The sequence below is a fragment of the Lipophrys pholis genome, assembly GCF_963383615.2.
Source record: "Lipophrys pholis genome assembly, chromosome: 7".
Taxonomy (NCBI): domain Eukaryota; kingdom Metazoa; phylum Chordata; class Actinopteri; order Blenniiformes; family Blenniidae; genus Lipophrys; species Lipophrys pholis.
In genome coordinates, this window is record NC_137638.1 from 21,521,283 (window position 1) to 21,533,781 (window position 12,499).

The following is a 12,499-nucleotide window of genomic DNA, read 5'->3' on the forward strand; positions in this document are numbered from 1 at the left end:
AAACTATTATTTTCACCTGATAAATCTTTTATTCCTGATGTGAGAGCATTGCATTCATTATTTCAAAATACTATGAAAAAAATATGTATAACTGCTTTTCAAAACAAGTTTAAATATTGCTTTTTCTCAGTTAAACATTCTGACAAACTAAAGGTGATTAAACAGTAGAAACCTGCACTTTACTGAATGTATTTATGTACAATCAAACCCCCAAGGATGAGATGTAATCTTTTCTCTTTCTTTTTGATTTTATTTAATTCATAATTGTTGCTCTTTGTGGTGTTCATATTTAACTGTGATATGAGATGTACACTGAAAAAAACAACTGAAAGGATGAAAAAAAGAGAGCAACTGTAAAGAAGTACACATGGTGACATCAAATTAAAAGTGATAAAGATTTATTTATTTTTTGAAAGCAAAACAATAAACACTGGCAAGGTAAACTGTTGCATAAAACACATGACAAATTCTGATGTAGTTCTATTTCTGCAGGGAATCAGTGTAATGACTATTAAAATATTACAAAATAGGAAAAATGGGCTACTCATTTCTTTTTTTTTAACCAAACAGGGAACTACTTTGTTTCTCACACGGTCTGAACAAGAATACTAAATTGTTGTATGGTTCAGTAAAGGAGGGGTTATTTACAATTAAAGAATAGTTAACTACGTCAAAATGGATGGGGCAAATATAAAAATAACGATGAGCCAAAGATTTATGCAGACATTTATATTGTAAACCCTTTCTGATGGTTAAACAAATGGAAGCTCTGGACATGTAAAGAAACGAAGAGGATCCAAAGAGATGTTAAAGTGTTCAAAAATAAAGTGTTCATAAAATAAAATATTTTCTCATCATTCCTGTGTGACAAGACCTTCATAGTAAAAGATCTTGGGTCATTTTTTCTGCTCTTCTATAAAACATTCTGTATGTATTGTGGGACCAGCCCAATCCTTCTGTTAAAGACATTAATATAAATATAAAAACTAACCCGTTAGTGTTCCGGTCGCCAGTGTAATGAAACTAAAGGTGGACTGATGTGGTTTCTGTTGGAACTGGTTGACGGCCCATGAAGTTGATCCATCCTTATAATTATTAAAGCGTTCCACTTTCGTTTCAAAATATTCCACTACATATATTAAAGAATTGATTCCAGCTCAACATATTTAAAAAATGATAGCCATTATCCAACAATATCTTTGTAAGCATGGAACTACCAGAATGATCCGTAGAGCCACTCATCGACCGCTCTCTCATTGGCTAAAACATCCTTGTGCCAGTCGACGCGCCACCTGAGATTGGCTATGACCTGGCTGTAGTTTCCCTCCAGACTCTTGCGCCACTCAACAAATGCTTTTTTATTGTAGACATGGACAGCCGCGGAGACTTGTGGATAGTCCACAATGCTAAGCAACAACTTGTCAAGACGTTCCCGCTCATCCGGGAATTTACGAGCCACATTGTGAAGCTCATCCTTATCCACCGCTACGTCTAAAAGAGAGAAGGGACAAAAAGCTAAAGCAATAAGATTTTTATTTAAGCGTGCATGAATTGTGTGTTGATCTTTTTTTTTTTCTTCCAGAATACAATTAAGTGTCTGAAGCTGAAGACTCACCAAAGAGTTGTGGGGGGACACTCAGGCCATCTGCATAGGCGATGTATTTCCACCGGCCACTTCTCAGCATGTACGTGGAGACGTTGACGTTACAGCCATGATATTCACTCAATACCCAGTCAGGATGTCGCTTCTTACCAAAGGATGCGGTTACCAAGGGGAGGAGGGAATGGCCACTCAGATTACCAACAGGGGAAATATCAGCGATTTCTGCAACAAACAAAAAAACGAGTTGTTTTTGCATCAAAGCAATAACTGATATGTCAATAGCTGCTTCAAATTCATCCACATATTAACAAGCATGATATTTTTGCACCACTTTTCAACATGAAGTTGAATTTCTAATCCTTAAAGGCTTTTTTTTCCCCTTTCTCTATTGCTTTACCAAGGACAGTGGGATAGAGATCGACCAAAGACACGAGCTGGTTGACCTGCAGGCCAGACATCAGCCCAGGACCCATGACCAGCAGAGGCACGTGGGAGCTGCCTTCAAACATTGACATCTTGTAAAACTGCCGGTGCTCCATGGCCAACTCTCCGTGGTCGGACGTGAAGATCACAACAGTGTTGTTTACCAAGCCGGTGTCTCTCAGCGATGAAATCACCTGACCTGTGGAGAGACAGAGGGCGACAACAGTAAAGACAATGTCATTTCTGATAGTCTCCTCATATTGTTATGGATGGGACTGGGGTTTAGTGTTGCAGTCAGCTCACCCAGCATGGCATCTGCCTCAGCACACATTGCGTAATAGAAGGCCCGGATGTTCTTCACTTCCTCCACAGTAAAATCCCCACTGCAGTTTTTGGTGAAAGTGGAGTAGTAGTCAACAGGGTGCATCGCGTCCGTAGGCAGCCATTTTGGAACAGAGATGAGCTCGGACGACACCTGCGCGCATGGGAAAATATGGATGAAGGATTTCACGGTGACTAAAAAGACTTTAACTTTGTCAGAATGGAGACAGCGAACGAAGCGTGCCTTTTTGAGCCAATATGGCGAGGTACGGAAGGTGGATCCTCCCGCCGTGGGCCCCAGGGACTCCGTTTTGTAAGTGTGAGGCAAATTGAGACCGAGATAAAGAGCAAAAGGCTGATGTGAGGAAGCAGCAGTCTGCTGGATCCACTGGGTGGCCTTATCTGTAGTTTCCCAGTCCTTCTGCATGACCCGCACCGTTGACATGTTTCCAACAAGTTCAGCGACAGGCCGGCCTTCTTGGCGAAGGAGGAACTGGACGTCTCGGGTCCATGCCTCCACTCGGTTACTGCGGAAGATGCACAAAAGCAGAAGAAACATGTATATGGAGCATCAAAAAAAATAGATTCACACTGTCTGTTTTGAGTATAAAAGCAGTTTGATGAACAGGAAAAACGTAGATGACTGTGTTTTCCTATTCAGACCACAGTCGCCTGGGATGTACACTCATTTGTAGACACACTCATGTCTTCTTTCTGTCGATGCCAGCCTACCTGACGGAGTGAGCGCCTGAGGTGTAATCCAACTTTCCCATCATCTCGGTGAGGTATCCGTTCCTCTCCAGCGCATCCATCCACGTGGTCGCATTTGCATCCAGGCACTTGTAGTTATTCCACGACTGGGTGAGATGAACAAACCGGCCGCTCCACATTGCTTAGAAATCAGATTGCACATGTTAAATGTAAAGTTTATGAAATCCCTTCTTCCTTGCTACTGATTTGATTTGAAGCCAAGTTTGCCACTTGCCTGCTCTTGAAGGGCAGCAGATGGGTGAGTTGGTGTAAGCATTGAGAAAGGTTGATCCCAGCTGTCGGACATAGTTTATGTATGGAAGCTGAACAACTTTGCTGCCAGGTTCAAATGTCAATCGGCCGTCCTCGGGAGACAAACACATAAAGAACATATAGACCCAGTTGAACTCCATGGCCAAGAAAAGGAGGAAACATATTTTCCAGTAAAGCCTCTCTTGTTCAATTGCGCAACCTTGAATACAAACTGTTTTCTAGTATTTACTGAGTAGGAGGTAGTATCGAGTAGTTCAAATCATACTTACAAATGCATCACTCATCACCATCACAATGTTTGGTCTACTAACATTCTGGCAAATGCTTCCACCACTGTGGTGGTAAAGCAAAAGTAGAATCAGCACGAACATGTTATCTTTAACTGTTCACCTCCCGCAGGTGATGTGTGAGTGAGATCGAGAGAGATTGGTGTCCATCAGAGCAGACACTGCGAACTTCCTCTTCTCCAAGAGATTTTTGTTTTTTATATGTGACGAGTTTGATTTGTCATTTACATCCTGGGTTACGCTTTCAAAATAATACAATCGTTTGACACCCTTTACGTCTATATTTCAGTTCGGAAATGAAAGAATACAACTCAATTGAAGTGTTCTGTATAATTCATTTCCATAGAATAATCATTTTAGTATAAATGTGAGAAGAAAACCGACAGAAGCGCCTCTTTTTTTAAAAACATATAATGACAAAGTAGAGTCACCAGAGGGCAGCATTTATCTATTTTACTTTTTAAATATACGCGCGCGGGATAGATGCGTTCAACTGATACTGCAGCGGGTACTACTGCAATATGATGATGTGTTGTGACGTAAGAGTCTGCAAAAAGAGGATGCATACATGTGAGAAACTTTACATTTCTAAATTTGATAAAAGTGAGATAGTATGTAAGAGGAACTGTTTCATTTGTTTTTAAATAGTAATAGAAATGCTCCCAATAAGGTGGGTGAGCAAACAAAAGTGATTTTTAATTAAAAATCCGAATAAAATTATAAACTATAAATTCTCATGTGCGTGAATCTAATTTCATACAATCCACAATTAATAAATGTCATCTTTAAATTGATTGTAAAATGTTCTTGATGAAGCTCACGGTAATCACATTTGCAAATGAATGGCACGAATTTTACAACCCACGTTGTGTTGTTGGTAATCAGCTGTTTGCTGAAGCGCTCCATAAATCCTGGGGAGATTCAACAGGTGACACTGCAGCCCAGACACAAACACTGATGGCCACACGGTGGCGTTTTAAGCTTCAGACTTGTTTTTTTTTCTTCCTGTAAACTGGGAGTTCAGCACAATGAGCGCAACCCCCATATATGCATGGATCATTTTAATCTCCCTGGAAAAAACAATATCCGTGATATATGAATCTATAAGGAGCGTCCATGGCTTGCTTCTCCTCGTTACATGATAGACTTACAATGTACTGAGATAGTCTGCGGGGCCTGTGCAGCAGTTGTCCTTTCACAATGCGTCCATCTATGTTAATCTTGATTGTGCTTTTGCTCGACGCTGCTGCACAAGTGTGAGAGAGTGAAATCACAGGTTAATGTGCACACAGTTATGGCATCCCGCCTCAAAAAAGAAAAAAAAGAAGACTGAGATGATGTATGGTTGAAGCATCATCATGTTATAAAGGGTAGGAGTTGGTGAATTGGTGTGAATTGCAAATGTGTGTGTCAGTCTCTTTGGTGGTCCTGCGATGCTCCAAGGCTGGCTCCTGTCTTCACTATAATCAGCTATGATAGAAGGATGGAGCGTCTATTGTTTTTTAGTAAAGTTATATTATTGTTGAAGTTAGGAAATCAGTGAAGATGACACCTTTTTTTTGGTGGGGGGAAGAGATAAATTCATGTATGGCAAAAAAGCATCACACTACCTGTGGCACTTTATTGAGAGTGCTGAACATTTCTTTGTGTGCGTCTTTCAGCTGTTTGACCATACTTGTCATCTGGCTGTGTGCCACACACACACACACACACACACACATTTATATACACACACTGCCTTGTTCCAGGAGGCGGAAGGAGGGGGCAGCGGAGCCTCTTGCGCATGCGCGGAAGGTTGTTTTTCACCCAGCCTGTCGCTTAAAGTGAGCCGACCTCCGGGGGTTTCCTTGTCTTTGACTGGAGACCAGCTCGCAGACGGGCGGACGATAACAGCATCCATTGCTGTTATTCAGCCTCCACGCATCTCAATGAACTGCTCGCAGAGAAACCACTGATCGTGCCTCCTGCTTTTTAGCAGGGCAGAGATACTGATCAGTGTCTAAAAAAAAAAAAAAAACTGCATCTTTTTTTATTTTGATTCATAGACTCTTGCTATTTTTATTTTTTTTTTAACATTTGAAGCTCTCTGTAGCCTGTCTCTTTCCACCATGGTGCTAGGAAAGGTGAAGAGCTTCACAGTAAGCTTCGACTGTCTGAATGACAGCAATGTCCCCGTGTTCTCCAGCGGGGACTGCGTCTCAGGGAGGGTGGTCATCGAGGTGACCGGGGAGATCCGAGTCAAATCTCTCAAAATCCACGCCAAGGGATTTGCAAAAGTTCGTTGGACTGAGTCGAGGAACGCTGGATCCAACACTGCCTACACGCAAAACTACACGGACGAAGTGGAATACCTGAATCACAAAGACATCTTGATTGGGCATGAGAGAGGTAAGATGATGTTTTATTGTACCACAACTTTTTGTGTGTGTGTGTGAGAGAGAGAGAGATGCTCTCCGATTGAGGGGATGTCGTTCATTTGATTTTTGAAAAAAAAAAAGATATTTCAGGTGATAATAAAAGATAATAGCTGTATATATAAGTTAGACAACTTTGGTGATGGTGCTGGTTTTGTGACACTGGCTGCATCCTTTGGTTTGTGTCAAGGTGTCAATGAATGACAGCTGCTCGGGCATCTCCTTGTTTTTCACCGCATTTCAAGTGCAAAATGCGAATTAAAATCGTCTTCGAGACCCCGCCCGGCCGGGCGGCGGCTTCCCGCGACCTGTTCGCATCTTTGTCGGGCGATTTGGTGGCAAAACCGCATCATTTAGGGTATTTCTTTGTAGCTTTTCTCAAGTTTCCACCTATTGTTCAAAGCGGTTCAATCCTGTTCAGAAAACTGGACCAGAAGTGGGCGGGGCCAGGCGTGGGCCTTCAACCCCATTGGCTGAGGTGCTCATGTGTGGCCAATGACATCACCGTCTTGCAAAGTGACAGAAAATCCTGCAACTTTTTTAATGAGGAAGGAACTGCTCGACGAGAGCCGAATTAAACCGCCCGCAGCTCGATTTCTTGATGCATTCTCATAAAATGCTGCAGCTGCGAGACGTTTCGTGGCCATATTTTCTTTGGAGAACTTTGATGTGCAATGTGTTGCTTAATTTTTTTTCCCCGCTGGGCGATATAATGTAACATTCCCACGTATTGTCGTCAGCTTTGTTTTGACGCATTGCAATCACAATCAGTGCAACTCTAGTATTTAGGAGATGCATATATTTTTTTTTTTATTTGAGTGCGTTGATGCACATTATAATGTATTATATTATGCAACTGACCCGAGCTTGAATAGTCTAAATTGGTTGCAGATATATGTGCTCGATCAGCTGGCCGTCTGCACGATGGTTGAGCTTGTGTTTTTGTAAATTGTTGCAGGAAAAACAGTCCAAACCTTGTGCTGTTAAATTGAAGTCGTCATTGCAAAAAGAGCACAGTGGAGTTTTGCACTGAATGCGTTTTGATTTATATAAAAACTTGCGGTGAAATGCATCCGTTTTCTTGATATCATTCGGTGCGGGTGAAGCAGTAGAAGGAGGCTGCAGCTGATCGTCGGTGCAGGATCATGTGGTAGTGGAGGAGGGAGGAGGGTGGGGAGTCGCTCAGTGAATGCGTAATGAGCAGCAGCTCGGCTGTGTGAAGCTGCTCGCACCGGTTTAGGCCGGTCTCCTCCTGCTAGAGTCTGCCGTTTGACTGACAGCTCCGCACTTGTTTACCACACAGCGGCTGCTGCTGCTGCTGTATAGGGGGAGGGAGTGCTGAGCTGGCACAAGCACACCCGGCTCCTCTAAATGCACTCTTTATGTTGCAAATTAAAACATATTTGCACTTATTTGCACAGTCTTCCGTGCAGTCTTCGCACGTGGGAACACCCTTTTTTATTTTTTCCCCCCAATACGAAAATGCATGCCTTGTTAAATTCTGTAGTAAGATCCTGGATCCAACTGGTTCTTCACGGATTCGACAAGTTATTGTCCTCTTATTTCCCTAAATGACACCAAAGAGATGGAGTTCTTTGTCTCTTGCAGCTCAGTTTCTGGCATCTCCCAATTATGAGCCTCAGGTTCCTTTTTAAAAGATCAGTTTTCTTTTTATTTCTCAATACATAACTTTAAAAACAGACTTAAGTGATAGTAAAATGTGTTTATTCTCTTTTGTCTCCCCCACCCTGTGTTTTTTTGGTATGACTTTCAGATGCCTTCGTAGAGCATTTTATCCAGGTATGGTATACACGTGTTTGGAATATTGTCCTCCTTGTTTTTCAGACGATGATAACTCTGAAGAAGGACTCACCACTATCCATTCAGGAAGACATGAGTATGCATTCAGCCTCGAGCTTCCACAGACGTAAGAGCACCAGCGCCACCCTCAAATCTGAGATAAGAGCTGTCATTTTTTTATTTTTTTTTGTCAGCTAATGTGACTTGCGTTCTTCTTCGTTTTCTGTGCAGACCTCTGGCTACCTCTTTTGAAGGGAAGCATGGCAGTGTGCGCTATTGGGTGAAGGCAGAGCTCCACAGGCCATGGCTCCTGCCTATGAAGACCAAGAAGGAATTTACAGTCTTTGAGCACATTGACATCAACACTCCATTATTGCTGGTAGGTTGTCATGAAGCGTCTCGCAGCTTATAGTAAGCATTTTTAGAAGGCTGAGCTATTTTGAGAATTAAATCAAATTTTCGTGTGAGTCACCGGAGGCACGATTTTCCTAATTATGGGGCAACTCTGGACCGAATTTGCAATTTCAATCTATTGTGCCAAGTTGCCATGTCTGTTAAAAGTGTCTCTAACTTATAGAGATTACGATTTGAGTGGTAATGAAATGGAACAAACTATCAAATATTAAACAATCGACAACAAGGCAGCAACCTGTGCTTGATTGTAAAGCCTATCCTTTCATATTCGTCTCTAAACAGAGAGTACCTTTTGATTTTAATGTTTTTTCTTCTTCTTTCTTTTCAGTCACCACAGGCCGGCACAAAAGACAAAACACTTTGTTGTTGGTTCTGCACCTCAGGTCCTATTTCCCTAAGTGCCAAAATCGAAAGGAAGGGATACACCCCAGGTAAGATAAGAGAATAATTGATTTCCTTGGCAGTAATCTATTAACTGGGCAACGCAATAGATTTAACTCATGCTGCAAGTTCCTGCATTGATTAGTAATCACACCACAAATTAAAAAAGATGATCACTACCGTCTTAACCTAATGTCTCGTTTGTGCTCCGCATCCTGCAGGAGAGTCGATCCAGATCTTTGCTGAGATCGAGAACTGCTCGTCCCGCATGGTGGTGCCAAAGGCGGCCATCTACCAGACTCAGACCTTCTATGCCAAAGGGAAGATGAAAGAGGTCAAGCAACTGGTGGCCAACCTGCGGGGAGAGTCTCTGTCCTCGGGCAAGACGGAGACCTGGAGCGGCAAAATGCTGAAGATCCCGCCTGTCTCACCTTCCATCCTGGACTGCGGCATCATCAGAGTGGAGTATTCGCTCATGGTGAGGACACTCCGACTGTTTTTCTTTACACTCAAGCACCCTTTCTGAATCCATAGATTAAATTCTTTGTCCAGAATTTGCTGACACAGAAACCCCAAAATTCTCCTTATCAACATCATTCAGCACAGAATCAATATTTCCTGGTAAGCTGATATGTCTCCTGGTAAGGCAAAGGGCTGACTCGGCTCACATTGCCAAATCTGGGCCTTGGATTGCACCAGGTGTTATCTCCACATGCTGCTAAGAGCATTAGCTCAGAATATCTGCGGCAACACCTGCCTTGAGAGTGCTTATAGCCTCTTTACCCTGCGAACAGACAGACATCAGTCGTGGGCTCTACCTTGCGTAAAGAACTAACCTTGAGTCGGTGACCCACATATTGTCAAACTGCTGTCTCACCCATAGATTATGGTTCTATCCAAGATGAATAAAAAAAAAAAAAAGACTTTGATTTTATGCTGAATTGGCAAATTTAAAGCCTTTCATTTGCACTTATGTCATTACATTTGCAGTTAAAACTCCCTTTTTGAACGACTTGCTCATTCTAAACTGTTGTGCTCTCTCTGTGTCTGTACGCAGGTATACGTGGACATACCCGGGGCTATAAACCTGTCCCTCAACCTGCCTCTAGTCATCGGAACCATTCCCCTCCACCCATTTGGCTCCCGTACCTCAAGCGTCAGCAGCCAGTGCAGCATGAGCTGGCTCGGCATGGGGCTACCCGAGAGACCTGAAGGTAGGTTGAATCTCAAGGTCGTGATCATAAAACATATTCATATTTTTGAATCGGTAAAAGGGTTCATTGTTCTTGAGAATGCTCAAAAGCTGTTCAATTGTCCTCCGCAGCTCCTCCAAGCTATGCAGAGATTGTGACCGAAGAGCAAAGGCGGAGCAGCCTGGAAGTCCCAGCGGCACGCGAGGAGCTGGATGGACCCCTTTTTGCCTATATTCATGAGTTCCGTTTCCAGCCCCCTCCTCTGTACTCTGAGGTGAGTGTCAGATGACGCAGCAAAGCATTTTCAAAACATTAGCTCTTTGTTTCTATAAATAATTGGTTCCCCTCTTCTCCTTGTCACCCCAGATCGATCCTAACCCCGATCACGCCAGCTGTACGGAGGAGCGCAGGCTTGATGCCTGTCCATCACGCTGAGGGTATCCCTGAACCTCCCCCGTCTGTCTTTGGGGGGGAACTCAAAGAAACCTGCTTGCAAGGCTCGGCTCTGATGATTTTTTTTCCTCGGATGACGGCATTTCACACAATGCTGGCGACATCAAGAGGAAAAAGAAAATATCCAACCAATAAAAACTTTAGCACGGCTGAGTTGGATTGGACAAATCTGTTCCTGCCTTCCCTCAGTGAAAGGAACCGGAGTCACTAGTTTGGGGTGTCACTTCCTTCCTGTGTCAGTCCGCCGAGGGCGGGATATGTGCAGATGGACACGTATTCAGCCCGTGAGAAAACAACGCCTCGAGTAGCGAGAGCCCCGGTGATTGCGATGGCGAGGAAATAATCACCAAGGCTCAGCCTGCCAAGCTTCAACTCTTCGACCTGGATTTTTCTCTACTTGTGGCACATAAGGACACGGCTCCTCACAAACAGAAAAGGGGAGGGCGAGTCATGCCCTGACTTCGACAGAATCACCTTGAGAAAACGGGATGAGAAGAGTAACACCGGTAACGTTCTAACCACCGTAGTCTGTATGAATGGAAGCTTTTCAGCTGCAGCAGTCAACAACAGAGCAAAGACTAGGTCCTCCTGCCTCATTTGGGATTTTGTTTTGCACATTTTGTTCTTTACTTGAGTTGTGTGGCTCTGTTTAATGAGAACTTTCAAGAATCTCAAATGTTTTGGTTTCAGACTGCAAGCTTATCTTTTGACACTATCATCTGCATAACTTTGAGCAACAGTGAGACCAGGATTTTTCTTTTTTTTTCCTTTTTCTTCTTGTTTGGGGGGGGGGGGGTGGTGACAAAAAAATAACACAAAAAAAAAAAAAAAGACTGAAAAGTACAAGAACAATGCACTGAATTTGTTAAAAGAACTTTCATTTTCTTTGTTATGATGTTTCAGCGGTGACTAATAACAACAACAACTAGACTGGACTTTTACAACAACTGCAGCACACTTTCTCCACCCGCAAGATGTTGCCTCGTCAGCTTGGATCCAAGTGTGGCTTTCCCCTCTTGAGTTTAGTTTTGTTACTTTTGTATTTAGCTCCAGGCACAGAATAAATAGCTTCATTTTGATTTGTAAGCCTTTTTCGGTTTCAAGGTGGCACTGGATTTGGACTAGAAGGGCTGCAGACCTGTATTTGCCACTGATTTAGTAGTGGAGAAGAAAAGTATGTTTGTGTGTGTGTGTGTGTGGAGGTGGTACAAAATGGAGGTACTCGCCCCAACAGACTGCAGCCCCACTACTCCTAATCTCAGGGCAAGCCAGGCTTGCAGAATTGCCCAAAAAGCACTGTCTCAGGTGGTCTTCTCACTTGCCAAATCGTTGGAAAAAAGTGAAAAAACATGTATGTTTGTTGGGTTTTTTTTTTGTTTTGTTTTTTTAAATTGCACTGTTAAAAATTTGTTCTATTGTTTGGAGCTACCAAAATGAGAGTACAGACCTGCGGAAATGCAAGGCAGCTTTCTGAGATGAATCACATTCCCTTTTTGTCCTGCTGCACTTGCCCAGTTCATCCAATCACCAGTTTAGATTTTACCAGACCAGTGAACCCAGAAGGCTAGTTTGAAAAAAAAAAAAAAAGAGAAAGAGAAAAAAAAACCCGGGGCAATGACACGGCTTCTGCATCGAAAGGAGCGAAACTCGGCACACGTACAAAAGCTGATGACGTTGCTAAACTTCTGTTCAGCCTGGTCAGAACAAGTAGTAGTAGGTTGATATGAGTAATACATTGGTTTCTAACTCATACACGACAAAAGACCGGCTGTAACAGAGGTTTGGCATAGTCGGGGGGGAAAAAGATTTTTTTGATAAGAAAATAATAAGAAAAAAAAAACTAGCATTCAGTGGCGAAGGTTTGGATCAAAACCATTTGGTACCAACGATGTGACAGTACAGGATTATTATTTTTTTTTCTTTTTCAGTAAAGCAGTGTTGTGTAGGACTTAAAATGCATTGTTCAGTCTTTTTAGTATCATTTTTCTTAAGTTTACATTTTGAACCGTAGCTAACACGAGTTTGTATGTATCGAGTGTGTGCACGCTTTTATCGAGATCCGGCTGGCAACTAAACACACCGCTTCTGACAGTAATCGACAAGCTGCAGATTGTTAAAGTGATCTTATCTTAGTGGCCTTGACACAGAAGACCTGATCCTGATCTCCCACTTCTTTCGGTGTCTACG

The 12,499-nt window shown here is 42.8% G+C and overlaps 2 protein-coding genes across 4 annotated transcripts; one reads left to right on the forward strand and one right to left on the reverse strand.

Annotated features, from left to right (window-relative positions):
- Positions 1 to 383: 383 nt before the first annotated feature.
- Positions 384 to 3,862, reverse strand: arsk (arylsulfatase family, member K). Its single transcript, XM_080467943.1, has 8 exons — positions 3,640 to 3,862; positions 3,333 to 3,462; positions 3,080 to 3,239; positions 2,592 to 2,874; positions 2,330 to 2,501; positions 2,001 to 2,225; positions 1,616 to 1,825; positions 384 to 1,491 (listed from the first exon to the last, which is right to left on the reverse strand). The coding sequence occupies exons 1-8, from the start codon at positions 3,739 to 3,741 to the stop codon at positions 1,214 to 1,216; spliced, it is 1,560 nt and encodes a 519-aa protein (XP_080324069.1). The 5' UTR covers positions 3,742 to 3,862; the 3' UTR covers positions 384 to 1,213.
- A 1,536-nt stretch (positions 3,863 to 5,398) lies between these two features.
- Positions 5,399 to 11,952, forward strand: arrdc3a (arrestin domain containing 3a). 3 transcript variants are annotated; one of them, XM_080467946.1, is made up of 8 exons: positions 5,399 to 6,045; positions 7,846 to 7,998; positions 8,103 to 8,250; positions 8,614 to 8,716; positions 8,888 to 9,144; positions 9,724 to 9,880; positions 9,991 to 10,133; positions 10,226 to 11,952. In XM_080467946.1, exons 2-8 carry the CDS (start codon positions 7,874 to 7,876, stop codon positions 10,292 to 10,294), a joined length of 1,002 nt encoding a protein of 333 aa, XP_080324072.1. In that variant the 5' UTR covers positions 5,399 to 6,045; positions 7,846 to 7,873; the 3' UTR covers positions 10,295 to 11,952. The 3 variants fall into 3 exon arrangements, with proteins under 3 accessions (XP_080324072.1, XP_080324071.1, XP_080324073.1); XM_080467945.1 differs by having other exon boundaries at positions 5,462 to 6,045; positions 7,917 to 7,998; XM_080467947.1 differs by lacking the exon at positions 5,399 to 6,045 and adding an exon at positions 7,371 to 7,832 and having other exon boundaries at positions 7,917 to 7,998.
- The last annotated feature ends 547 nt before the right edge of the window (positions 11,953 to 12,499 follow it).